This window comes from Nyctereutes procyonoides, unplaced genomic scaffold (assembly GCF_905146905.1).
Source record: "Nyctereutes procyonoides isolate TBG_1078 unplaced genomic scaffold, NYPRO_anot_genome, whole genome shotgun sequence".
Taxonomy (NCBI): domain Eukaryota; kingdom Metazoa; phylum Chordata; class Mammalia; order Carnivora; family Canidae; genus Nyctereutes; species Nyctereutes procyonoides.
The window spans coordinates 18032441-18059532 of record NW_026575155.1 but is presented as its reverse complement, the minus strand read 5'-3'; the positions used below and the strand labels follow the sequence as shown (position 1 = coordinate 18059532).

At 63.6% G+C, this 27092-nt stretch overlaps 1 protein-coding gene across 1 annotated transcript; it reads left to right on the top strand.

Annotated features, from left to right (window-relative positions):
- The first annotated feature begins 1382 nt into the window (after positions 1 to 1382).
- On the top strand, positions 1383 to 24519 carry LSS (lanosterol synthase). Its single transcript, XM_055313589.1, has 22 exons — positions 1383 to 1462; positions 1578 to 1746; positions 3008 to 3146; positions 5277 to 5385; positions 6362 to 6483; positions 6740 to 6836; positions 8562 to 8697; positions 8958 to 9066; positions 9528 to 9646; positions 10527 to 10624; positions 10810 to 10837; positions 12303 to 12359; positions 12867 to 12938; positions 13197 to 13247; positions 13691 to 13840; positions 14363 to 14459; positions 15194 to 15299; positions 20582 to 20647; positions 21023 to 21103; positions 21580 to 21750; positions 22501 to 22579; positions 23045 to 24519. The coding sequence occupies exons 1-22, from the start codon at positions 1449 to 1451 to the stop codon at positions 23174 to 23176; spliced, it is 2202 nt and encodes a 733-aa protein (XP_055169564.1). The 5' UTR covers positions 1383 to 1448; the 3' UTR covers positions 23177 to 24519.
- The last annotated feature ends 2573 nt before the right edge of the window (positions 24520 to 27092 follow it).

Below are 27092 nucleotides of genomic sequence, written 5' to 3'. Positions count from 1 at the left end.
TTCTGTCCCGTTTCTCGGGCCAGGCCTTCTCTTCTGAACCGGGAACGGCTGGTGCCCCAGGGCTCATCCTGAAAATCTTTTCTTCGGAATACTTACCGTCTGGTCGATCTCGTCCGGTCTTATGTTTTCAAGCGTCACCTGCAAATGGGTAACTCGTGAAGTCCTCGCTCTAGGCTTGTCCTCTCTGCCGAGCGCCGCCTCCCTCCAGCGGACCCACCTGCGGGCATCCACCCCACCGGGCATCGCTGTGTCAACGTAGCCCCAGTCTAAGGTAAAATTCTCCTCAAGACTTTCTCTGCTTTTGTCAGTGACACCATCATACGCCCAGTCACCCGGTCGCTCGGGCCCCAAACTGCTGGAATTGGTGGCGTGCAGGTGGAGAGGAGCATCGTCTTCTCTCAAGGTGGTCTCTAGGAAGCTCACCTGTGAAGCCTCAGGGGGATTTCTACACCTTTTTTGCTTTCCAAGATACTAAAAAAGAAGATCGTTGCTTTGCTCGTAAAAAGTCCAGGACCGTAAAGTCTCAAAACCCGAACTGCGCTCCAGTTGAGGCCTCGTTCCTCCCTCAGCTTTGCCGGACCAGGGCTCTGAGGCGTCGGTGCGGGCAGGAGGCAAACGTCCCATCTGTCTCCGGACGGACTCGAGTCGGGGCTCACGCTCTTCTGAGGCACCTGCCGCCTGGGCCTTGCCTGGGCCTTGCGGGGACCCGCAGCCCGGGGGAGGCCGTGGGCGGGCGGAGGGGCCGCGTGGCCCGCGGGCGGGGCGCGGCCTGGAGGCTGACGGAGGGAGCGGCTGGTGACCGTCCTGAGCCCCGGCCCCCGCGGCCCCCGCGGCCCCCGAGGCCCCCGAGGCCCCCGCGGCGGGCCTGGGGCGGCACAGGGCGGCCCCTCCCTCTGGGGCGTCGAGGGCACGGCCGGGCACCCCCAGACTCCAGGCCCCCGCGGGCCGCCCAGGCTGCCCCCACCGCCCTCCGCGGCCCCGCGTCCTCTCAGCCGTGGGCCCCCGGCCGGGCCCCGCCGCCTCCAGGCGGCCCTCGCACCTCCCGCCCGGCCTCTCGGGCGCGGCTCCCCCGCCGACCCCCTCCCGCCTCGGCTCGGCCCGGCCCAGCCGGCCCGGCCCGCAGCCTCCGCGGGTCCCCGCCCGGCCCGAGGGGCAGCCGGGAGCTCGGGGCGCCACGGCAGGCCCCGCCCCCGCCCGAACAGGCCCCGCCCCCGCCCCGCCCGCACAGCCCCGCCCCCCCCGCCCGCACAGGCCCCGCCCCGCCGCCCTGGGGCGGCCGGCTCTCCACCAATGAGGCGGCCGAGCGCGCCCGGGGCCCGCCCCCGCGGCGTCCTGATTGGCTAGGGAGGCATCGGCCCACCGCGCCCCGCGGAGTCCGCCGAGGCGCGCCCGCCCGACCGGCCCGGCTGGGCTGCAGGGGCGCGGCGGGGAGCAGCGCGGTCGCCGTCATGACGGAGGGCACGTGAGTCCGCGCGGCCCGGGACCCCGGGGGGGCTGCGGGGCGCGGCGGGGCGCGAGCTCCCCTGTGGAGGACGGCGCCGGCGGCTGGCGGGGCTGACCGAGCGCCCGGGTCCCAGGTGCCTGCGTCGCCGGGGCGGCCCCTGGAAGACCGAGCCCGCCACCGACCTCAGCCGCTGGCGCCTGCGCTGCGAGCGGGGCCGGCAGACGTGGACGTACCTGGGGGCGGAGGAGGGCCCCGGCCGCGGGCAGACGGCGCTGGAGGCGCACTCCCTGGGCCTGGACACCGTGAGTGCGGCGCGGGGTCGGCGGGGGGGGGGGGAGGGAAGGTCAGGGAGGGTCAGGGCCGGGGTCAGGGGAGGGTCAGGACCGGGGTCAGGGGAGGGTCAGGACCAGGGTCAGGGCTGGGGTCAGGGCCAGGGTCAGGGGAGGGTCAGGGCCGGGGTCAGGGCTGGGGTCAGGGGAGGGTCAGGGCTGGGGTCAGGGCCGGGGTCAGGGCTGGGGTCAGCAGAGGGTCAGGGCCAGGGTCAGGAGAGGGTCAGGGAGGTCAGGGCCGGGTCAGGGCTGGGGTCAGGGCTGGGGTCAGGGAGGGTCAGGGCTGGGGTCAGGGCTGGGGTCAGCGGAGGGTCAGGGCCAGGGTCAGGAGAGGGTCAGGGGAGGGTCAGGGCTGGGGTCAGCGGAGGGTCAGGGCTGGGGTCAGCGGAGGGTCAGGGGAGGGTCAGGGCTGGGGTCAGCGGAGGGTCAGGGGAGGGTCAGGGCCGGGGTCAGGGCTGGGGTCAGGGGAGGGTCAGCGGAGGGTCAGGGCTGGGGTCAGGGCTGGGGTCAGGGGAGGGTCAGGGCTGGGGTCAGCGGAGGGTCAGGGGCAGGGTCAAGGTAGGGTCAGGGCCGGGGACAGGGGAGGGTCAGGGCCGGGGTCAGCGGAGGGTCAGGGCCAGGGTCAGGGGAGGGTCAGGGCCGGGGTCAGGGGAGGGTCAGGGTAGGATCAGGGCTGGGACAGGAGAGGGTCAGGGCTAGGGACAGGAGAGGGTCAGGGGAGGGTCAGGGCCCGGGACAGGACTGGGGACAGGGGACCGTCAGGGCCAGGGACAGGTGAGGGTCAGGGCTGGGGTAGGGTGGGAGGGTCAGGGCTAGTGTCAGGGGAGGGTCAGGGCTGCGGTCAGGGGAGGGTCAAGGTGGGAGGGTCAGGGCCGGGGTCAGGGGAGGGTCAGGGCCAGGACAGCACTGGTGTCCAGCAAGGCCCTCTGGAAAGTGAACTCTCCAGCCCAGTGGACTTCCGGGGAGGAGCTGACCTTGACCTCAAGATCAAGAGTTGCCTGCTCTGCCGACTGACTGAGCCAGCCAGCTCCCCGATGGGGTGGGTCAGGGGGCTCCTGCGTTACTGATTGAAGATGGCCCTGGAGAGGTTGTGAAGAAATTGGGAAGTAGGAGACTGGAAACCGGGAGAACTTGTTGACATTTGGTTGAAACAGTCGAAACTTTAAAGTAATTTGCATTCGTTGTTTTGGGGGGGCAGTGAGTGATGAGGGCTCCCGTCTCTCCTCCCTTGCAGGGGAGTTACTTCAAGGACTTGCCCAAAGCCGACACAGCCCGTGCCGCGGCTCTCAACGGGATCACGTTTTACGTAGGGCTGCAGGCTGAGGATGGGCACTGGGCGGGTGACTATGGCGGCCCACTCTTCCTCCTGCCAGGTAGGTGGGTGAGGCCATCCTGGGGCTTCCTCGGGGCCCTGGCCCGCTCCAGGCCCGCGTCAGTGCTGTGCGGTGAATGAGAAGGTGGATGAAGACCTGGACTTACTCGGGAGCATTGCTCTGTGCCTGTGCCGTCCTGGCATCGGCGCCGGGGTGGGACTGAGGGCACGGATAGCCCAGGGTTCTCAAAAGGGAAGCAAGGGGTACTGGGGGGGCAGGGGAGGAGTGGCTCTTGAGTCCAGTACAGAGTGGCAGGGGCACTCCGGATGGAGGACCAGGCCTGTATAAAGGTGGCAGACGTGGGCAGGTGATGGGTGGGGTCTTTTTATTTTTTAAGATTTTGTTTTCCTGGTTTATTATTTTTGTTTATTTATTTATTTTGAAGACCCTACCTGTTTATTCACAAGAGATACAGAGAGAGAGGCAGAGACAGGCAGAGAGACAAGCAGGCTCCCTATGAGGAGCCCGATGTGGGACTTGATGCCAGGACCCCGGGGTCACAGCCTGAGCCAAAGGCAGACACCCAACCGCTAAGCCACCCAGGTGCCCCTAGATTTTATTTTTAGGTAATCTCTACGACACAGCGTGGGGCTCAAACCTCAAGATCAAGAGTTGCATGCTCTGGCAACTGACGGAGGCAGCCAGGTGCCCCGATGGGTGGGGTCTTTAAGTCCTCGGGCAGCTCAGGTGTGTGAGCTGACCTTGAGGAGGTGGCTGGGGGAGCTGCGGCTGGAACCGGAGGATGGCCTCGGAGGATGGCCTTTGGACTCCTAGGTACTGAGCTACGTGAAACCGTTGCTTTCTGAGAATGTTTCACGAAATAAACACTCAGCCGCGTAGTGTGAGGAATCCCCTTGTGTGATGTGTGTGGAAGGACTCCTCTAGTGGGAGGAGCGTGGGGAGTGCGCGTGCTCGTGTCCCCTGGGCTGTACAGCATCGTACCTTCCTGTCCAGGGGCCCACGGGCCTGTCCTTAGGGGAGAGTCACCTGGAGCCAGAGATCTTCTCAGGGAGGTGGTGACACAGCTTGCCCCGGGCGGGGTGCTGGGCTGCCTCATGGGGTGTAGGGGTGAGGAGACTCGGGCTAGGCCGCCCGCCCACACGCAGCACCAGGAGGTGGGGGGCTCTTGTCACTGGGACAGCTGCCCTGTTCGGTGTTTGCTGCCCTGGGCCCTGCCTGCTGGGCCTCCCTCCTGTGTTGGGCGGCTGCTTCCCCGTCGAGGACTCCCCTCGTCCTCAGGCTGGCGCTGGTCTGTTCTGAGGTACCGTGCAGAGTTTTTCCGTGGCCGGCTGAGCTTTGAAGGGTCTTCCTTTTCTTGCTTTAATTTGGATCTGTATAGACCATTCCCCTCTGAGTGTGGTTCGTGTGGCATCGGCTGTCCGCATGCGTCATTGACCGGGTCTCTGTGGGAAGCCGGTGACATGGTGTTGGCCATGTGTGTCTCTGTGTCTTGATGGTACCGTAACTAGAATGGAAAGAGGGAGCCTGATTTGGGATGATTTTTCTGGGAACCTTTGCCGCATCTCCAAACCCAGCTGCCGCCTTCCAGGGCGTGGCTCCGTATGAGGGTGTCTAATGGGGTTTCTGATGCCTCTGAGCCAGCGTCAGGCGTGTGTTCCACGGTGCGTTGGGCTGGGACCACCCCAAGACACCCCAGCCCCACCTCCATTGCAGGGCACCACAGGCGTGGGGGGCAGCGCAGGTGGGGTTTGGCAGCGGCCTGGGAGCACCATACTCAGGAGTGCTGGGCTGGGAAGGTTTTCCTGTGGATCATGTTTACTGACCATTGATCTTCATTTGCAAGGTGACATGCTAGAAAAAACCCTATAAAACAGAAAAATGTGAGCAATGAATAATTTTATCCAGGGGTGACCCATTGGTGTTCCTTTTCCAGCAGGTGTAGACAGTGTTACGGGGGCCTAGAGTGGCTGGGAGGGGGTGTCGCATGTTGGCGCTGCTCCGCGGGGCCTCACTCCCGGAGTCCCTGGCGAGGCCGGCAGCAATAGCCTCCTCGGGCTCCTCTCCACAAGAGGGAGAGCTCGGGGCAGCTCCCTGCGGGGTGCGGGAAGGGGGCCTGGGCTTAGCGGTGCTCGCGGCCTGCTCCCACTGAGGAACGCTTCTCTGTCACAGGTCTGCTCATCACGTGCTACGTGGCACAGATCCCTCTGCCGGCCGGATATAGAGAAGAGATAGTGCGGTACCTGCGGTCTGTGCAGCTCCCTGATGGCGGCTGGGGCCTGTGAGTGCTTTTGTTACCGCACACGTGTGCGTGCGTGTGCACACGCGTTCTTATGTAGGGGATACACCTGTCAAGGGTGGGGTGGCGGTAGCTCCCCAGGAGCTGGGGTGGGGTGAGGGGAGCGTACGAGGAGGGAGGTCGGCTGGGGACTGTGCGCCGGTGGACCTGGCTTATGGGGTCCTCAGAGTAGGAGGCTGCTCCCTTTCTGGGCCCTGGTCTTACAGCTGGTGTCACAAATGGGCCTTCAGGCTGGTTGGGAGGCGCTGGGGACTCACACCGCACAGAAAGCCAGCTGGCTGTGACCACTCCCGGGTGGCAGCAGGTGGAGCCGGGGGGCCAGCACCCCTCCCCAGTTCTCCGTGCACCCCCCTGACACGGAGCTCACTCTGGGAGCCGGGCCTTGCCCAGTGTGGTCGACCGCCTGCCCACCTGCTCGTGGGCCCTGGAGCCACAAGTTGTATGCTCAGGGCTGGGGTTCCTCTTGGCAAGTGGAGTCCACCCCCCGGGATTCTCCATCAGAACTCTTAGGGGACAGCCCAGCCCCCGTCTGCCCCCAGGCGGGGCTTTGGCCTCAAACTTGGGGCCTCCTCTCCCGCAGGTCGTGGTGGTGGTGGCGGGTGTTGAGACCTGGCTAGTGCCTTTGCACAGGCACAGGGGCCCGGCCGCCCCTACTCGTTGCCTCTGGAGCCTGTGCGGTGTGTGCTGACGAAGGAGCCTTAGTTGGGCCACTGGCCTGCGACTGGTCACGTTGGGCCGGGCGTGGGAAGGGAGCGCAGGAGGCAGGCAGTGCTAGTGCCGGCCGGTTACGGGAGGTGTGGGGCTTCTAACTGGACGATGGCGGCTCTGGGTGTCGGGCGGTCGTGTGATGTCCGTGGAGGCATTTTTTACTTTCTCAGGAGGTTGTGCTAAAAGCCCTGCTCGGCGTCTTGTGAGTGATGAAACACGGCCATCTCTTGTCCCCCTCCTGCTCCCCAAGGCATGTGGAAGACAAGTCCACGGTGTTTGGGACCGCACTCAACTACGTGTCTCTAAGAATTCTGGGTGTTGGGCCTGACGATCCTGACTTGGTGCGAGCCCGGAACATTCTCCACGAGAAAGGTACTCCCTGCACCGCACGTGCCGGGTGCTCCTCCTGTGGGGAGGCTGCGAATGTGGCTCTCAGGCCCGACCTGCTGACGCTGGGGATGCTGCGGTTCCACACGGCAGCCGTGCAGCTGAGCAGACCTGAGGGGCTCAGGGCCTGCTTCCCGCCTGCGCCGGAGGAGCCTCAGCCCTGGCTTCAGTTCACAGGGACGGTCCCAAGCAGCTGGTGTTCCAGGGAAGGCCGCTGACGTAGGACCGTTCTTCTCCGTAGGCGGCGCTGTGGTCATCCCTTCCTGGGGGAAGTTCTGGTTGGCCGTCCTGAACGTTTACAGCTGGGAAGGCCTCAACACTCTGTTCCCGGAGATGTGGTGCGTGCGCCCTTCCGCCCTTGCCGTGTGGCCGGGCTGCCTGTGCTTTACCGGGTGGGGGGCGGGCCCGGGGTCGCCTGTCGCCGGGGGCGGGTGGCCCGTCCGGTGGAGTGAGGTGAGGCCCTGTGGGCTGAGTCCAGCAGACACGTGGAAGGGGTCCCCGTGGGCAGGAGGGGGGAGGCCCTGTGAGGTGGCGCCCCGGCAGGCCGGGCGAGCCCTGCGTTGTTGCAGACGGCCGGGCTGCCGGGCTGCGTCCTGTCGTGACGTCTTGACCTCATGCAAGGGGAAAGCAGAAGCAGGAGGCCGTGCCGCTCGGCAGCCTCGGCACCGGGGCGTGGGGTGTGCTCTGCTTTCTGTTCCCTTCTCTTCCTGCCAGTGAGGGGGAGCGTTAGTCCCAGGCGGCGCGCTTCCCCCGAGCACTTCACTGCATGTCCTTAAGGGAGAGGAATTCCCTGGTCGACAGGCCCGCTGTTCACTCGGCAACGTCACACTAATTTCTAGTTGTGTGAAGCGTCGACCACTGTGTAACATCTTGGGCGTCTCCCCAGGACACATTCTTATGCATATAAGTCCCCCAGGTCACCTTCAAGAGGTGAGACCCTGGTACAGCCTGGGTGGACCCCTGCAGCCTCCCCGAGCCCTGTCAGCGACGTCCGGGCCCCTGAGCTGTCAGGGAGGCGGGGCGGGCTTCAGGCTTCCTACGCCTGGGTGAAGGGCTCTGATGCAAGACTTGGCCCGACCTCTGCAGCCTCGGGGGTGGTGACCCGGTGACTGGGACATGGGGCTGTGACAGAGGTGGTGGGAGGTGGTGACTGGGGCAGAGGGTGGGGAGGGGAGGGGAGGTGGGGAGGGGTGAGGAGGTGGGAGGTGAGGAGGTGAAGAGACGCAGTGACTGGGGCAGAGGGTGGGCAGGGGAGGGGAGGTGGGGAGGGGAGAGGAGGTGGGAGGTGAGGAGGTGAAGAGACGCAGTGACTGGGGCAGAGGGTGGGCAGGGGAGGGGAGGTGGGGAGGGGAGAGGAGGTGGGGAGGGGAGGCCGTAGGAGGGCACCATCCCCCAAGGCTGGCCCCTGGTGGAGGGGAGGTGATCCTCCCTGGCCACCTGCCGGCTGCTCCGTGGACCTGCCGGTGTGTAGGGAGTGGGCAGACGAGGCGGAGCAGGTGCCAGAGGGCGTGTGGGGCGCTGGCGGCCGTCCGTGGGGGGCCCGGTGGGCGGTGCTGGGCCGCGAGGGCTGCCGGGTGCTTTGGAGGGTTGGGGACAGGGTGAGGGCCCGAGGCCGGCGGCGATGCACCCCAGGGGCCAGCGCTGGGAGGGAGGCGGGGCAGCCCAGGTGCTGCCAGGTGCTCGGCCGGCCGGTGTCTGCGCAAGTGCCCGTCCTTGGGCAGAGGGGCCGGGGCCGCGGGGTTTTAGATGAACTTTTGATTTTGGAATAGCCGTCAGTTTCCAGAAAAGTTCCAAAGTCCAGAACGTTCCCGTAGAGCCCCCGCCGTGGTTCTCCGTGAACGCTGCGGAAGCTCCGTCTGGCCGACGAGGCCACAGACGGTCCTGAGCGTCGGGGTCGGGTTTCTGGCATCAGGATGTGTCCGGCCAAGCGGGAGGACTGGTGCTCAGCCTGTCAGCCCATGGGAGCCGGGCTGTGACGTGCCAGTGGCCGGGTCCACGCGTGGAAGGGCCGGGGCCGCGCTGCAGGCGGCAGGGCCACCACGTGGTGCGTGCTGTCTCCCCAGGCTGCTTCCCACCTGGGCACCCGCGCACCCCTCCACGCTCTGGTGCCACTGTCGACAGGTCTACCTGCCCATGAGCTACTGCTACGCCACCCGGCTGACCACCAAGGAGGACCCGCTGGTCCAGAGCCTCCGCCAGGTGAGCTGTTCCGGGTGGGCACTCTGGGGTCACCCTTGCACCTGCTGGCCCGGGACCCTGCAGGGCCGCGCTCCCAGGAGCCACGGTGGAGCATCCACCTTCCCGTCCCCGAGGACCGGCCCAGGGACTGGGGGGGTGCTCAGGGCCCCTGGGAGAGGCCTGGCCCCCGGGTCCTGGGGCGAGGCTGGGGTGCAGGGTGCTCGCTAGGGCGTGCCCGGTGAGGAAGCGGGTGAGCAGGATGCTGAGGTGCTGCCCCCCAGGAGCTCTACGTGGAGGACTACGCTGGCATCGACTGGCCGGCGCACAGGAGCAGCGTGGCCCCCGACGAGCTGTACACGCCGCACAGCTGGCTGCTCCGCGTGGTGTACGGTGGGTGCCTGCGCGGGGTGGCAGGCGGCCTGGGCCGAGTGACCGAGTCTCCTCCCCTTTCTCACCCCCCATCGTTTGGGCCCCGTGGTGACCGGGGTGGGGGGGCAGCTGTTGTGCTTCACGTCCAGTGCGAGTGCTGTCCTTGCCCCCGGAGCAAGGCTGAGGCTGGGGTCCCGGAGCGGGGTGGGGGCTGCAGGCTCGGGGGCACGCTCTGTTCCCTGTGTCCAGGGGCCCGGCCGAGGCCCGTCTCCCTGTGGGGACCCTGGCGGCTTGAGGGCCCGCACCCTTGCACCCTTGCACCCTTGCACCCTTGCACGTGTCTTCTGTGCTGGGCCCGTCCTGGTCACTGCCTGGATGCACCCCGGCCAGGTTTCCACACAGGATGTCAGAGAGGGCCGTGGGTGGGGGGGCGGTCGGGAAGGCCCCGGGGCTGCGCTGGGCTGACGACCTCGCCCCCACAGCATTGCTCAACCTGTACGAGCGCCACCACAGCGCCAGCCTGCGCCAGCGGGCCATCCAGAGGCTGTACGAGCACATCGCGGCGGACGACCGCTTCTCCAAGTGCATCAGCATCGGCCCGGTCAGTTGCGGCGCCGGCTGGCCCCATGCGGCCCCGTGGGGGGCAAAGGCTGGGGCGGCGGGCGCTCTGGAGGAGAGGCCTCCAGGTCCCCCCCACCTGTGCTGTGCACCCTGCCCTCCCCCACTGCACCTGCTCCTGGGGCCACCTCTCAAGAGCTTCCTGGTCAGTCGGGAGGGGTGCTTCCCCCCTCGACATCTCCCCACGACCTGCCATCCGCCCTTGCCCATGGGCATACAGCGCTCGGGTGCTTGGCTTCCAGCCCTGCTTCCTGCCGAGCCCGGTGACTGTCCCAGCCTGGCTTTGCATGGTGAGGCCGTGGGGCCTGGCGGAGGCCCGGCGTGGACCCCAGGCAGTGGAGGCTGGGGGTGCCTCCTGGCCGTGGGGTGACCCTGGCGGGCCTGGTGGGGGCCTTTCTGGGCCAGCCCCATTGGAGCGCTGTCCCATGCTGCTCCCCGGGGTTCTGTGGGGCCCGTGGCACCCGGGGGACCGTGATCTGTGGCTGCCTCAGTGGAGCGGGGAGTCGTCCCCCGTGTAGCAGCGTGGTCCCGGGGGGACTGTCGACTTGGCACTGAGCAGACCCCATGTGACCCGGGTGAGACGTGCAGGGCTGACTGGCCTGACGCGACGCCAGGATGCGGGTTTGGGTCTGTAGAACATTCCATGCCGGGCAAGCAGCCCCTGCCCCACAGGTACCTTCTCTGTCTCTCCTGGGGGCCGCATTGCTCTGTCGTCTGAGGCGGACACGCCCCACCCCACACGCCCACGTGCAGCCCAGATGGAGGCTGTGCTGGGGGCCCCGCGTGGGCCATCGTCCCCGTGTCAGGAGCCGAGCGGGTCTGGGCAGCGCCTGACGGGGTTGTGGCTCCGTGTCCCCCCGCAGATCTCAAAGACCATCAACATGCTCGTGCGCTGGTATGTGGACGGGCCCGCCTCCTCTGTCTTCCAGGAGCACGTCTCCAGGATTCCCGATTACCTGTGGTGAGTGCGGTGGGAAGGGCCTGGCCGGTTGGGGGCACAGCACATGGGGGCCTCGCAGGCCAGCGTGGCTGGTTGGTCACTGCCCGCAGTGGGGCCGCGCAGGGTGTGCAGGGTGTGCGGGGGCTGGGGGCCTGCCGCCGTCCGTGGGCTGAGCCGCCTGACCTGGGCCTTTCTCCTCCTCACAGGCTGGGCCTCGACGGCATGAAAATGCAGGTAAAGACGAGGCTGCGGCCGCTTGCTCCCTTTTCAGCCTTTCCTGCTCTGGGCCCCTTAGGGTGACCGCCCCTCACAGTGAGGTCAGGGGGCGGGCGCGCAGCAGCCCCCAGCATCCCCAGGCCGGCGTGGGAGGGGACAGCCAGTGGCAGGGGTGCACAGGCCCAGGGGAGAGGGTCTGCAGCCCACCCCTGCTACCCCCGTGGCAGGGCCCCCCACCCCCACCCCCACTAGGAGCCCCCCTCCGAGGAGTCCCCCTGAGGGGCAGCCAGGTCCCCTGAGACCACTGATGTGTGGGACGCTGTGCTTGGTGCCCAGGCCAAGCTCCTGCAGAGCTGCCCTGGCCTCTAAGGGTTTGGGGCATGTGTGCTCCGTCCGAGGGGGGTGTGCTCCCACGTGGTCCTGCTGACGTGTGCTGCTGCCCCGGGTTTTGCCGTCGTGGCCTGCAACCTCCTGCCCCCACTGCTCCCCCGGCCACGTCGTGCGTGTGACCCTGGGGCTGACCTGGCGCGGACCCGGCTGCGGGGCCCTGAGAGCAGTGAGCCTGGAGCCGTGGGGCCACCCTGAGGAGGTTCTCTCTGTCCCCCCCCCCTTGGCTCCGTGTGGACACGCAGAGGGAGCCTCCAGCAGGGTTCTCGGATCAGATGCGCCCCTGACCCTTAGGACGCTACATGGCGTCCAGCGCACAGCCCACCTGGCTGGCCTGGCCTTGCTGCCCGCTCGCGACAGCCGTGTGCCAACGGGAGGAGGGCGACAGGCCCCACGTGGCCGCGTGGGTCCGGAGTCCTTCCGCGCCCAGCTAACCAGCACTTAGGGAATGGCTGCTGGTGTCCTGCCCCACGGGGTTGATGACTGTCCCTGGTTAGGCCGTGGCATGTGTGTTGGCATCGGGCTGGTTCTGTGCCCTGCTCTGGGCGCCCCTCCTTCAGGGCACACCCGCCGTCTGGGCCTGTCTGCTGGTTTCCTGCCCTGGTGGGGAGACCCTGAGCCTTGACCCCGCGCTGGTCTCTCTTGTCCAGGCGGCTCTCCTGGGCTGCCGGCCCGTCCCTGTTGCCTGAGTGTCTGTGCCCACCCAGCGTCCTTTTGGGAGCACAGTGTGGACCAGTGCACGAGGCTCCTGGGGTGGGATCCGAGGGGGGACTCCCAGCTCGCCAGGCTGGTCCTCGCTGTGCCTCGGCGAGAGCCTGTCACGGGCAGGGGTGGAGCAGGCCCTGGACGTGCCCCCAAGGATCGGGTCGCGGCTGCTGGCAGCAGGCGTGGGGCTGCCTCACCCTCACCCACCTGCACGCACAGCCCCCGCTCGGCCCTCATGGGCGCCAGGTGCACAGAGTGCGGAGCCCAGGGCTGGGGGCTGGCTGGGCCCCCAGACGCCGCCACCTGCCCCCGCCCCGCCTGGCAGGTCCCAGGTGATGGTGGGCAGGTGGGGAGCTGCCCCACTGCTCTAACGGCTCGTCCTCATGTGCAGGGCACCAACGGCTCACAGGTGTGGGACACCTCCTTTGCGGTGCAGGCCCTCCTCGAGGTACGTGTGTCCGCCGTCCCCCGCTGACCTCCTGGGTGTGCGCCGCTGGCTGAGCCTGCGTCCTCCTTGCTCACCCGGGCCCCACCAAGGCAGGGTGGTGGTGGGCGGGCTGGGAGGCTCCAGGAGCAGGGACGCCGCGCAGGAAGCTTCCAGCAGGGGCAGGGGCTCTCAGCCTTCCTCTGCGCTCACTGCCCGTAGGGGACCTCTGAGCACACGCTGCAGAGACCAGAGCGTGTGCTGGTGGCTTCGGAGGTCTGGGCCACGTGGGGGCTCTGCCTCGGTGGCCGGGCTCCTGTGCCCCGGCCGGGCCGGGTTTCGGGGGGACCCTCCTGCCCCCTTCGTTTCTCCATCACGTCTTCCTGGCACGTCAGCAGAAACCGAAGAGCCTGACGCTTGGGTGGGTTTGCTCCTGTTTCTCGGTGGTGGCAACACGTCCCCAGGGCGGTCTGGGAGCCCGTTCACCCGCGGGCTCATGCCCCAGGCCGCTCAGCCTGCGCTGTCTTCCAGGCAGGGGCACACCACAGGCCCGACTTCTCGTCTTCCCTGCAGAAGGCACATGAGTTTCTCCGCATCTCGCAGGTGAGGCCGCAGTCGTGGGGTCGGAGTGCCTGGGGGTGGTGGGGCCTCCCCACCTGTGCTGGGCGCCCCCACCTGCCCTCCCCAGCTCGGGAGCTCCCGGGCGTGTCTCCGGGGCAGCGGGTGGGGGCTCTGGGCCGCGGCGGGGGGAGGCCTCGCAGGCTGCCTTGGCTCTGATGGCCGGGGGCCGTGCGTGTGCTCTGCACCTGGGGCTGACGGGGCCTCCCCTGCTCTCCGCCTGTGCCCCTGGATGCTTCCCAGGTCCCCGACAACTACCCTGACCACCGGAAGTACTACCGCCAGATGAGCAAGGTGCGCGGCCAGCTGGCTCCCCCGAGTCCTGTGCCCTGCTTGGCTGTGCTTTCCGTTTAAGAGGGCTCCTCGCGGCTCCCTGGGCCTTCCTGCTCCCACACGCCCACGGCCGGTGCCACCAGTGCACCCGGGCCGACGCGTACGTGAGGTGGCTGAGGCGCGTGGGCCGCCTCCTACTGCCACGTCGGAGCTGAGCTCACACGTCTGTGCCGCAGAGCTGCTGCTAGACGGCAGCACGTGCACACGCAGCCACCACGCTGGGTCGGGACGCGGATGGTGTGCGGGCAGTGCTGTGGGCCCAGGGCAGCCCCTCACGGCATGCGCCTCCCCCTGCGGGTCGGGGGCCGTCCACGCTGGGTGGTGCGTGGGGCTGAGGTGGCCAGGCCTCTGCTCTCACTGGGAGGCCCGACGGCCAGGGTTGACGCGGGCCCCGCGCCCTGCAGGGCGGCTTCCCCTTCAGCACGCTGGAGTGTGGCTGGATCGTTGCCGACTGCACAGCCGAGGCCTTGAAGTCCATCCTCCTGCTGCAGGAGAAGTGTTCCTTCGTCACCAAGCACGTCGCCCGAGAGCAGCTCTGTGACGCCGTTGCTGTGGTGAGGGGCTGGGGCCGGGGCCGGGGCTGGGCTGGGGGCACCCTGGGTCCTCCCAGTGCTGCCTGTGAGCTGCGCTTCCCATGGCTCCTTCTGCGTGAAGGCCTGGGTCGCGCCCCAAGCCCGGGGGGGCCCGTCCCCCGACGGCGCCTATGCTGGGGGCTGGCGGGCCTGGCTACTCGCCAGCGAGGGCTGAAGGCGGGATACGCCTGCCATTCGTGTTTGTGCAAAGCCCCTTCACACCACACCGGGTGTGTGCGTGGTTCGGCAGAGGCCGCGTGGTGTCCACGTGTGGCTGACGAGTGGATAAGCAGGTGCGGGTCGGGGGCCCTGGCGGCCACTCCTGGAGCACCACTGCCTGGGGCACCGGGGGCCTCGGTTTAATGTGAGAGCGGCTCCCGTGCCCCGCCCGGCCCCGTTGGTCTTAGCCGGGGCTGTTTCTGGAAAGCTGCGCCGCGGCTGGTGGGGTCCCCGTCACGCTCAGCACGAGGGTGAACTCTCAGGATGTCCTCTCTCTGCTTTTAGTTGCTGAACATGAGAAATTCTGACGGAGGGTTTTCCACCTATGAGACTAAGCGTGGGGGGCACTTGCTGGAGCTGCTGAACCCCTCGGAGGTCTTCGGTGAGTGGTTGCGGCCAGGAGACCAGCCCAGGGGCTCGCCCGCCGGAGCCCTGAGGTCCTCCCCGGGCGGGAGCAGCGCCCGCGGAGGCGCCGGCGGGTGGTGGCGGCTGCACGTCCCAAGCTCTGAACGTGGCCACAGTGCCTGTGCTCGGGGATGGAAAGCTGTGGTTCGGTTTCTCAGACGTGGGGTGGAGCCGGGGGCGGGGGTCACTGGCTCTCCTGCCGCGTGCCCTGCCCTCCGTGAGACCGTCCTGCGCCCCGAGTGCACCTCGCAGAGCCCAGGCACCTTGCAGGGGGTGTCGGTGGGGACCTGCTGGCCTGCGTCACGCTGCTGTGCCTGCAGATCTAGTCTGCAAGGGCAGCTTCTCGCCCCGCGTGGCCCACATGGCCCGCACCCCTGCTTCCAGGTCTCTGCCTCGCTGTTGTCACTGCTGAACGTGGTCTGCTGGGTGGGGTATAGGCCGCCCCGGGCCTCGCTCCTTCACCATCGCGCTGGCCCGGGGGTCTCCAGGTCACCGAGTAGGTGCCTGCCGCCCTCCCACCTGGCGGCCCCGTCTGCAGGGCTGGGCTGGTCCCCAGGGGCTCTTCCCTGGTTTCCTTGAAGGACGACCAGGCTCCCGCTGCCCCGTGTGGGCTCCGCACGTTGCCGCACGCTCATTCTTCACGGTTTGGCCCGAGCTGCCAAATTGGGTGACGAGACAAAACTCACACGTGTGTTGGTCCTTCCCTCCCAGGGGACATCATGATCGACTACACGTACGTGGAGTGCACGTCGGCCGTGATGCAGGCCCTCAAGCTCTTCCACCAGTGTTTCCCGGACCACAGGGCCAGCGAGATCAGGTGAGGGTGGCCTCGGGCGGGGGCGTTGCCCGGCTGGACGCTGCGGGCGTGGCATTGCCGGGTGGGCGGCCCTCGGCAGGGCGGGGTCCGCTGTAAGACCCGTCCGCGGGCAGAGGGGCTCCAGAGCTCCTGAGTCCAGCTGCCCGCGAGCAGAACCGCTCCGGGGTGCGGATGCCGACCACCGCACTGCTGGAAGCTGCACGTGACTCGTTCCCTGAAACCCGCCCCCGGGAGCCTCCCGCGACTGGGAGCCTTAGCAGGGACGTACGCACGCGACCAACACACCTTGCTGGGGTTCGTGTGTGGCCTCCTCGGCGGGAGGGAGGCTGGAGGAGAGGAAATGGCAAAGAAAAGCGTGAGGAAGAAAAAGTAAGCTCAAGAGGAAAGAGAAGGTACCGAGAACAGCCCGGTGACCTGCGGGGCTCCAGCGGTCGTCCCAGGCCGAGCCCCAGGCGGACTCGAGTACTGGGGCTCAGCGTAGCCCGGCCCTGACCCACAGGGAGGATTGCTCACGTCCTAATAACGGTGCAAAGCTCCGCAGCCCAGCTGTGCGTGTCCACGTCCACGGTCCCTCAGTAAGCCCGTCCTGTGCACGGGCGCGTCTTCCCCGCGGTGCCCGACGAATCACGAGGGGACGAAGCCGTGCGACCTCAGCGGGCACGCATGTGGGCAGACGCCCCCTCCTGGCTCTGGGGCTGCGCCGTTCCCACTCTCGGGGCCCCCACAGGAGGCCTCAACCCAGTGCTCGGGGCCCGGCCCTGCGCTCAGGCAGCAGCCGGCCCACCCTGCCCTCTGCGTGCGTGCCCGTGGTGCGGGTGGCCCGCGGTGGCTCCATCGGTTGTGGGTCCTCGGGGGCCTCCCAGCGGGTTCCTGGAACCATCCTGCCCTCGACACGCCACTCGTCTCTCGGGGCCCGGGGTCCCCGCTTCCTGAGGACACGAGCTTAGGAGTGGCCTGGCTGCGGGCTGGGGACGTGCGGGCCCCTGGGCGTCCCCGTCCCCCACGTCCGTTGACACCTCACAGCACACGTGACGCAGCTGCAGCTGCTCCTACGCTTTCCTCCTGAGCGCCCTTCGGGCTCAACTGGAAAAGCACTTTCTCAAGGGCCTTTACAACCGTGGTCACAGGGAAACCGGGTGCGCCTTCCCTCGCGGTGTCCCGGTGGGCCCCGCCCGGCGGCCCGGAGCTCAGAGCCGATTTTCTCTTTAGATTCTCGGGCTGAGTTTGTGAGAACTTGGGCCATTTCTGCCTCAAGTGTTTGGAGGCTGCACTTGGGCTCGGAGTTTCCTTTGAGGGAAGGTGTTGAATTTCTTGCTACAGGTTCCGTGGGACCCGTGGGACCGCACGGGTTTCCTCGTTTCCTCTGCTGCGTCTTATGGGTTGGGGGCTTGTCCCAGTGCCGCAGAGCTGCGGCCCCCGGTCCTCGCCCCGGTCCTCCCGCCGTCTGCGCCCCCTGGGCCGCCTCTGCACCAGCCGCTCCCCGCTCTGCCCAGGCTCTGCACAGAGACCGTGTCCCGCCTTTGACTCCGTCGCGGCAAAGCCTCGGCTTCCGGTTTCACCAATGTCTGCTCGTCACTGTTCTCTTTCTACTTTATTTCTTTTTCTAACTTAGACACTTGAATGATCGTCCAGCTTCCTTGTTAGATGTGCGCGTTCGTCTGCGGTGAGCCTTGGTGAGCGTGGAGCCAGGCTGACCTTCTGTTTCTGCCCTGAGCTGGTTGGCCGGGGTCGTTTAGGAGTACGTGACTTTACGTCCAAGGAATCGGACCACTTTCTAGTTGTGTTTTGCAGGTTCCCTTCTGCCCTGGCGGGCGGTGCGGCCCCTGGCAGGCACCATGCTTTGTTGCACTTTTGTCCCTGGGCCTGGGGCCACGTGGCAGGGCCACCGGTGGTCCCTTCCGCTGGGCACGGCTTGTCCCCAGTGACATTCTTCTGTGATTGACCTTTTCCCTTAATAGGTTGTTGTTTTAGGAAGTTTAATAAAAGTCCAGTGTGCTTCTTGGTGGAGACGTGGAGGGTGCGGGAGCTCCAGGCCGCGGGGAGGACAGTTGGCGGTGCCCGACCCTGCGGCCGTGCTGGCGAGGTCTGGGAGCTGTCTGGTCGCGTGCTCCTCCCGCAGGAGTCGTGTGGACGCACGTGTTTCATTGTTCTAGTGGCCTCTTGGTTGTCTCTCAATTTTCGTTGTCATTTTGTAGCTTTTCTTCATTTTAACCTTCATGACTATTCTTGGATCTTTATCCAGGACTGTTACACTTCCCTGGAGCCACATGGTTTTGGGGACCACCTGTGTGGGGAGACCCCCTGCCCTTGCCCCTTCCTGGTGTGGGGGCCCTGGACTCGATCCCGGGACTCCAGGATCACACCCTGGGCTGAAAGCAGGCGCTAAACCACTGAGCCACCCGGGGATCCCCCTGTTAGATTTAAACCTAAGTAATGTTTTTTCTTTTTGGTGCTGACATAGTCGATACCGTGATTTTAATTTCAGAAATTAATTGTTCGTTGCTGGTAAGAAAAGAAAGGTCTTTACTGTGTAAGAACCGTCTTGTATCCTGCAACCTTGTGACGATGGGTAGCCCAGGAGTGTTCTGGTGGCTTCTTTGGGATTTTCTATGTAGGTGATCACGTCATCTGTGAACAAACACAGATTTATTTCTTCCTCCCCATTCTGTGTACCGATTATTTCCTTTTCTTGTCCTGTTGCATCAGTTAGGACGTCCAGTACAGTGTCGAGGAGGAGTGGTGACGGGGCATCCTCGTTCCAACTCCGTAGGAAAGCCTCTCATTTCTCACCATTACATATGATGTTTGCCTTTTTTTTTTTTTTAAGATTTATTTATTTATTCAGAGAGAGTGAGAGGCAGAGCCACAGGCAGAGGGAGAAGCAGGCTCCATGCAGGGAGCCCGACGTGGGACTTGATCCTGGGATCCAGGATCACACCCCAGGCTGCAGGCGGCGCTAAACCGCTGCGCCACCGGGGCTGCCCTATTTGCTGTAGTTTTGCAGCTGCTCTTTATCAAGCAGAAGAGTTTACCTTCTATTCCTAGTTTCCTGAAAGTTTTTAATGATGAACAGGTGTTGGATTTTGTCAGCTACTTCTGCAGCTGTTGATGTGATCGTGTGATTTTTGTTTGTTGGCTTCGCCTGTTGATTCCGTAGGTTGCATTCACTGATTTTTGAATGTGGAACCAGCTCTGCATACTTGGGGTAAATTTCACCTGTGGCATACGATTCTCGTTACGTTGCTGCATTTGCTGTGCGGACACCGTGTGGCGGGTTTCTGTGTCTGCCACGGAGAGAGGGGTCTGTAGATTCCCTTACTTGCGGTGTCTTTGCTTTTGGTCTTCAGGTGATGCTGCCCTCGAGGACCAGGCGGGCTGTCTCTGGGCCCTGGGGGAGCCTGGGGGAGCCTGGGGACCTGGTAGAATTCCTTCCTTGAGGGCAGAAATCACCGGTGAATCCATCTGGGCAACTCTTTGTATTCTAATTAGTTGTGGGTTCTTGTGGGTCTTCCTAGACCGTCCTTGCAGCTGGCGTTCCTGCTCGTCTCCCTGCCCTGGCTGAGCCTGCGAAACAGAGGTGGTGGCCGTGGTGGCATCTTTGTCCTATTGCTTGATGTTGAAGGGGAATCCTTCTAATATTTCTCCATTTAGAGTGATTCGTGCTGTAGGTTTTTTGTCGTTACCCCCTTTTCAGGTTAACAAAGTTCCATTTTCTTCCTAATTTGCTCAGTTATTTTTCCCCCCCTGTTGTGAATGGGTGTTTGATTTTAGGAGATAAGGACTTTACTATCTCGGTAGAGATGATAAGCATAACCTCCCTTACCTGTAAATGTAGATGATTATTGTAGATCTCTCTAATGGTAAAACACCCTTGTTTCTGGGATGGGGCCAACTTGGTATTGTCATATCTCCACTGTGTTTGCTTCCCCGAAATTTAGATTTGGATGTTGCATCCGCGTTCATTCACGGACAGCCTGGAAATTGTGCTTCCCTGCATCGCACTTGTACGGTCTTTTGGGTTCCTAGAATAAGCGAGGGCATGTTTCTTCCTCCGTCCCCTGGAGGACTTTGAGTCACGTTAGAATGATCATTCTTGGTTGAGTTAGTAGAAGTTACTGTTGAAAACCTCTAGTCCTGATTTCTTTCTGGGCAGAGTTCGAATCTGTGACTCTGTCTTTAGTACTTGCAGGACCAGCCAGGCTCCCTCTGCTTGAGCCGGTTTTGAGAAGCTACTGTCCCATAATTTGTGCATTTTGAGTTTCCACCTGTGTCAAGTTCTCTTACTTTCTCTTAACCTCTGTTTCTACTACCCCTGCGGTCGCGTCACTCTTTCATTGCTAGGGTCACATCGTTGTCCCTCCACCCTTTGTATCGGTTCTTTCTTGCTGAGTGACAACACGACTAAAGCTTGGTGGCTTCAAACAACACACGTCTGTTGCTTCACAGTTTCTGTGGGTTGGGAACCCAGGCGTGGGCCAGCGGGTCGTCTGCACAGCTCCCACCAGGCTGCGGCCAGGACTGGGGTCTCATCCGAGCATCGGCTACGGGAGGGTCTGCTCCACGTTCACGTAGTCATTGGCAGGTTTCCATTCCGGGGTCCCGTTTCCTCGCTGAGCACTGGCTGGAGGCCAGCCTCAGTTTCTCGCCACCAGGGCCCCTCTGCGGAGTCTCGTGAAGCCAGCGGGGGACAGGGAGTCTGCTAGCGAGTCTCAGAAGTGATGTCCCATCGACTTGGCTGCAATCTGTTGTTTGGAAACCAGTCCCTGGAGGAGGGATGCTGGGGGGGGAGGAATGCCGTGGGGGGTGGGGGGATGCCATGGCAGGGGGTACCTGCAGGTGAGGCTCCGGGACCTCCCTGGAGGCTTTGTACCTTCGCTCCAGCCTCTTCAGAGACCCAAACCAGTTAGACTAACGATGGACCTTTGTCCTCTAAATCTGTCATTTGCTCTCTAATTTTTTATTTCTTTTTAAGTATCATTTTGCATATTTGCCGCAGCTTGTGTTCCTGACGTTATCGCAGTGAAACGGGCTCTGCGTGCAGCTGCTCCTGGCGTCGGTTCCTTGCTGACTAGCACGGCTTCCACTGCGGCTTGGCTTCTCCCTCCCACGTCCTCTTATCCCTCACCTCTCTCACCCATGTGTTTCCTCTCTCGATGTTCATTTACTTTTACTGTTTATTAAGGGAGACCACGCTGGTTCTTGGAGGCCGTGGGACGGGTGGCATCGGGGTAGGTGGGCTGCTGTCATCCCGCAGCGTTTGTTAGCATCATCCTGTGTTCCAGGGAGACGCTCCAGCAGGGCCTGGCCTTCTGTCGGAGGAAGCAGCGGGCTGACGGCTCCTGGGAAGGGTACGTGAGCTCTCGGGCGTGCAGATGTGGGGGGGGGGGGCTCTGTCCTCGGGCCACACCACCGTGTCCGGGAGTAGCTGCCGGGACAGCGTTCTGCGGGGCCTTGTCACTTCTGGGCGCCTGGCCGCCTCCTGCTTGCTCAGCGTGTGACTGAGGACGCTGGGGGGTGTGCAGGCCAGGCCCCCGTGCGCCGGGTCTGTTGGGCTCAGCCTTAGAGCCGGGCGCACTGAAGGCCACGGGGGTGGTTTTCTTGAAAGTAACCCCGGCTTTCCCGACCCCACAATGGAACGGGTTCCCACCAGTCTGGCGGAATCTGGTTTTCCGCAGCCTCCGATCAAGATGGAGAGGCTGAGGTTCTGCTTTGTCTTCCTCCAGCTCCTGGGGGGTTTGCTTCACGTATGGCACCTGGTTCGGGCTGGAAGCTTTCGCCTGCATGGGGCAGACTTACCGCAGTGGGTGAGTGGGCCTGTGCTGCCCGGGGTGGGGCTCCTGCCAGCAGGACGCTCTGCTGGGTGTCTCCTTGGATGTTGGGCCTCAGGGGTGTTTCATAGTTTTCTAAGCAGTGAGCTCATGGCTCCAGTAAAGACACGGGGCTGAGGCCGTGCCTCACTGCTCGAAGCCCCGGCCAGGAGCCTGTTGGGCGGCGCACTCTGGGCCCACCTGGCCCTGACCCCCAGTGGGACCCCTCTGGGCTGGGTCCGAGCTGTCCCAGCCGCCTCCCTCAGCTCCGCTCGGTGCGGGGTGTTTCGGGGGCAGGGTGGTCATGCCGGGGCGTCCGCAGCCACAGAGCTTCTTACTCCCTGCGGGAGGCAGGTGTCTCCGAGGCCTTCATGACGTGGTGGTGGGCCTGGGGTGCAGGCTGCCCCCTGTACTCCTGTCCTGCCCCCGGGAGGCCTCCCTGGACCGACCGCGACCCCCATCGCTCTCTGCAGGGCCGTGTGTGCAGAGGTCTCCCAGGCCTGCGCCTTCCTGCTCTCCCGGCAGATGGCCGATGGGGGCTGGGGGGAGGACTTCGAGTCCTGCGAGCAGCGGAGTTACGTGCAGAGCACCGCGTCCCAGATCCACAACACGTGCTGGGCCCTGATGGGGCTGATGGCCGTCAGGTGGGTGCCCTGGGACCCCCCGGGTGGTGGGGTCAAGAGGAGGCTGTTCGGGTGGCGTGTGGGTGGCTGAGCTGTGAGCGAGGGTGGGAGGAGGGGAGGGGGCCGGGCGAGGGCACAGGCTGTCGAGACGCGGGGTTCCTGCAGGGAGGCTCGGCCGTGAGGAGGCCCAGGGGAGGGCCGGGAGGGCCGAGGCAGCCCCTGCGTCCACGCGGGTGTGCGGACCCATGTATGTGCCTGGTGCCCGGGCTGTGCTGTCCATCAGCTTTGGGGCCATTTGGGGAATCCTAAAACCTCACCAAGTTAGGTGGGTCGCTGTGAGCAGGAGTGGCCAAGTCAGGGGGGGCTGGGCCGCGGGTGCTGGGTGGGGTCCCCAACCCGTCGTCCTTCCAGTGCGTCATCCTGGCCGCAGGCAGTGAGCGTGGGCACATGTGACATCTGTGGGCCTGGGAGGGGGGCGTCCTGAAGGCCAGGGTGGGACTGGAGCACCTGCCCACATGTGCGGGGCTGCCCGCCCGCCTGCGCTTGGGCCGCGCTGTGTGTGTCTGGAATCTGGGATTCTGGGTGGACGTGCGGGGCAGCCGCGGGGTGCCGGCTGTCCTAGCCGTGCTGGGGCCGCTGCGTGTCCCCATGCATTTGCACATCACACATCTGTGCCTGGTGGCGCGAGGACGAGGGCGCAGCTGGGCTGCCGTCCTCCCGAGTGGTGGCCGAGCGGTCAGTGCCTCCTCCCCCCCCCCGCCCCACCCCTAGGCATCCCTGCGTGGAGGCCCTGGAGAGAGGAGTCCGGTGTCTGCTTCGAAAACAGCTCCCCAACGGCGACTGGCCCCAGGTATGCCGAGGCGGCCGAGGAGCGCGGGGCCCAACCCCGATCTCCACGCACATGGGCTTGGCCACACCTGTGCTCGCGAGCAGGGTCCTAGCTCTGGGGGCCGGAAAGTCGTAAACCCCAGGGAGAGCCCGTGTGCAGACGGCCGCTTGGCTCGGAGCCTGGGGTGGGGGCCCGACACCCTCAGGCTGTGCTTTGGCAGCTGCGGCAGCCGCCTCCGCCTATCCTGCGGGTCCAGGTCACAGTCACAGGATGCTGACCCCCTGCCTCGGACGAGTCTGGGGAGGGGACACGGCTGTGAGGAGCTGGTGACTCAGGTCCAGCGCCAGCATGGTAGGAGGAGGGCGGCCTGCAGAGGCTCGTAGACTGACTCCCCAGGGGCTGCCAGGCATCCGGCCGGGGTTTCCATTCCGGGAGCCCCTTGGCCTCGTGCTGGAGCCTCTGTGCTTACTCCCTGTGCTCTTCCAGGACAACACGGCCGGCGTCTTCAACAAGTCCTGTGCCATCAACTATACGAGCTACAGGAACGTCTTCCCCATCTGGACCCTCGGCCGCTTCTCCCGCCTGTACCCCGAGAGCACCCTTGCTGGCCACCCTTGAGGGCGCCTAGCAGGCGGTGGTGGGGACGGGTGTCCGGGGGGGCCACCGAGCAGCAGGTTCCAGCTGGGGCCCTCGGGTGAGCTGCAGGAGCAGGGGCCCAGTGCCCTCACCACCCACTCTGGCAGGGCAGGGGCAGGGCTGGGGCAGACCTAGGGCGGGGCGGGGGGCGGCTTTAGACCCTTGTTTTCAGGGTTTAGTTCTTAGAAGTGTTGCTTAGATGAGGAAAGGAGCAGGATGAGCCACGAGCCCAGGGGCACAGCCCGTGGTGCTTTTGCTCCGAGCCCCGCTGGCGCCCTGGCTGCTGCGCCGTGGGGCCCGGGTGTCCTGTGGATGCCTGTCGAGCGTCTGCCCTGCTCCCCAGGTTTACATGAGGGTTCGCTTTGGCTGGAGGAACTGTTGGGATCCCCTGGAAACCCGTCGGGTTGCTCTCGCACTTCTTTCCTTGCCCACGTTCTCCCGTCGGGGCGGGCTGGCCATTTCCCGTGGCGGCCACTGCCCGGGAGGCTGAGCCGTGGTCGGGTCGCTGCACAGACCTAACAAGTGAAGATCCGATGCCACCTCTGCTGCCAATGCCGCCGCCCTGCGGCAGCTCCCTTGATAAGCAGACCCGTGGTTCCGTCAGGCCGAAGCGTGGCGCGCTCGTGTCTCTCCTCTGGGGACGGTCCCGGGTCTGGGTCCTCGGAGACTGCTGCGTGAGCTCCACGTGGGTCTCGGGAGCCGCGTGACGGATCCGAGAGGAGCAGGTGTGTTTCCTCTGCTTGATTAAAAATCGGTTCTAAACAAAACAGACTCAAATACAGACCAAAGCGCTGGTTGCTGGGGGTGGGGGGTGACTGAGCAGGTGACGGGGCTTACGAGCACGGACTTCAGTTATAAAATGCGTAGCTCGGTGATGGAAAGTACTGTGGGGAGTGCAGCCCATGATCGTGCGCCGCGTGGAAGGTGACAGGTGCCGGGGTGCTGGGCGTGGGGGCGCGAGCAGCGTACGTGGTGGGCGAGTCGGTGTGTTGTACACCTGGCCCGGGCCAACCCTGGGTCAGCTGTACTTCGATAAAGTCCAGTTCTCCGTCCTGGGCAAGTCATTAAAGACGCCTGAATTCAAATTATTCTTGGTTGTCGGGCCCAGATTTTGTTTTATGCTGGGAGGCTGTTGCTGGAGCCGTATCACGACTTTGGTATCGGCCACGACGCCAACTCCACACCTTCCGTCTGAGGAATTCCCTGACTAGAAATCCTTAATTCACGGTGGGAATTCCTCTCCGAGAAAGTACTTTTTCTTACTGGACACCGTCACTATTGCTACATCCACGTTTAATTAGGCAATAAAATGTTTCAAGAACTGATGCCGTCTCCTTTGCCTTCTTCGTTCTTTCCTCATCTCTGCAGCTAGGATGACCACAGGTTAGTTGCTCAGTTTGACTTATTTTCATTTCCATCCGCAATATCAATTTTTATTCATGATTCACTTTGAAAAAGGAATGACAGAAAGAGGAGGCAGGGGGCGTCGATGGGACCTGAGCCACAGGCCGGGGCTGGCTTGCTCTGCCATCATGGCCTCGGCTCGCTCCGCGTCCTAGGAGGCAGCTGGAGCTTGCATGTGTAGCCCTGTGGTCGCACCGGCTGCGGGTGGGGCACAGCATGTCCCCGAAGGCCGTCGGCCCGCGGCGGGATCCACGGTAGCTGCCCACACAGGTGGCCGTGGAGGGGGCTGCGGATGCTGCTCTGCAGGGCACCAGGGCCACGGGCCCCTCTGCTGTGTGGCCTTCAGGCCTGGCACTAGAGGACCCCCCGCCCCCTTTCCTCAGGAGGATGAGGGTGATAAGGACAACTTCAGGTTCTCCTCAGTGAAAACAGTTTCTACGTGACGGCTACTGATAGGTGACTTGCAGCCTTCCTCCAGGACAGCAATGGCCCCAGGGGCGACTGGAGCCCGTCATGAGACCAGGGGCCTCAGACACCTGCCCGCAGCCAGGCCTTTCGTGGGCGTGAGGCGCAGTTGGCTTGACACCCGTGTCCTTGACGCCGCCTCCGGTTCTTGGGAGGGTAGAGGATTGGGGGCTGTACTTGGGCCACCCAGGAACAGGTGAGCGCCACACAGCCTCCGGTGGCCAGGGTGCTTAACACTCTAAAGACGATGCCAGTGACCTGCTGGGTGATCTCGAGTGTCCAACATGCATATAATTGGGGCCCCACGAGACGGGGAAAGAGGGAAGCAGGGAAACGTCTGAGTGATCCTGGTGAAACTGTTCCGGATGTGAAGTCTATAAGCTCATTGATTGTGACGCTCAGCAGACACAGAATAATCACACGGACCAAACATAACAAACCCCAAACCTCCAAAGCACGTCCTAAATGGATGGAAACCATGAATGAATAACATCTGAAAAGCAAATGAAAACAGACACATTCTATGCAGGTGAACGAAGGTAAGGACAACAGGCGTGACGCAAAGCAGAAGACCGTGGCACGGCATCTTGAAGGTTATTAAAAGGGAAAAACTCGTCCGCTTCCAATTCTATATTCACCAAAAAACAAAAAAGAAGGCAAAGTAGACCTTTTCCAAACAAACCGAAGCTGAAGGAACCCTCCAGCGGCTTGTCCTGCAAGAAATGTTAAGTGGCTTAGGCTGAAGGAAAGCGAAGCCGGGTGGGAACTCGGGTCTCCACCAGGAAATGGGGCCCAGGAATGTTAAGCGTAGAGGGTTTTCCCCCTTTGTTAAAAACAAACATACAAACAAACCCTCCTTAAAACAGAATGAACTTTTAAAGGCCGAAACAGTAACGTGGACACTTCCAACAGCAGGTGCGCTGCAGGCGGCACGGCAGAGCGCCTCCTCCTGCACCAAGTGCTGCATCGCCGAGCGGCGGAGTCTTTACAGGTGGACGGAAGAAGTGAGAAGAACCCAGGGTCCGCCCAAGTAAACCACTAGGAAAAAAAAAGGGAGGGGTAGGCCGAGAAAACTAATAAAGGAGGCAAAATAATCTAAAAGGAAAAAGAAGAAGAGATAGAAAAAAAGAAGAAGAAGAAGAGATAGAAAACAGGATGAACCCGACTCTTAGGATTGAATTGTGTCCCGCAAGATTCATTTGGAAGAAAAGGGCCTAAATTTGAGGAGATCGTTAAGGTTAAATGAGCCCATAGGGTAGTGCTGGTCTGATAGGACTGGTGTCCTCAGAGGAATACATGAGGACACAGGAGAGGACGGTGTCCACACAGCCCAGAGGGGCCTCAGGAGGAGCCAGCAGCGGGGCTGGCTGCCCAGATCGTGGACTTCTAGGGTTCCGAACTGTAAGAAAATAAATTTCTGTTCTTTTTTTTTATTTTTTTTAAATTTTTTTTTATTTATTTATGATAGTCACAGAGAGAGAGAGAGAGAGAGGCGCAGAGACATAGGCAGAGGGAGAAGCAGGCTCCATGCACCGGGAGCCCGATGTGGGATTCGATCCTGAGTCTCCAGGATCGCGCCCTGGGCCAAAGGCAGGCGCCAAACCGCTGTGCCACCCAGGGATCCCTAAATTTCTGTTCTTTAAGCCACTCAGCGTGAGCTGTTTTGTTACAGAGCCCTAGGAGATGAACGCACCAGCCACATGAGTAGGTTCACTAACTGTGAAGGGCTGAGCAGTCCACTGACAAGGCAGAGACCGTCCCATGGCCTGAGAAAGCACGACCCGCTATTGTTGTCCCCGAGAAGTTTTAAGTGTGAAAATAGGATAAAAGTGCCAATAAAAAAAAAAAACAGATAACATAACAAAAACAATCATAAGAAAGCAAAAGTAGGGGGATCCCTGGGTGGTTCAGCGGTTTGGTGCCTGCCTTTGGCCCAGGGCATGATCCTGGAGACCCGGGATCGAGTCCCACGTCGGGCTCCCTGCATGGAGCCTGCTTCTCCCTCTGCCTGCGTCTCTCATGAATAAAT

Excerpts from the sequence above, each read along its gene's own strand:
- LSS (XM_055313589.1), top strand. Across the intron at positions 5,386-6,361 it reads CCTGATGGCGGCTGGGGCCT|GCATGTGGAAGACAAGTCCA; the intron begins GTGAGTGCTTTT and ends CTGCTCCCCAAG. Across the intron at positions 21,104-21,579 it reads GGGCAGACTTACCGCAGTGG|GGCCGTGTGTGCAGAGGTCT; the intron begins GTGAGTGGGCCT and ends CGCTCTCTGCAG.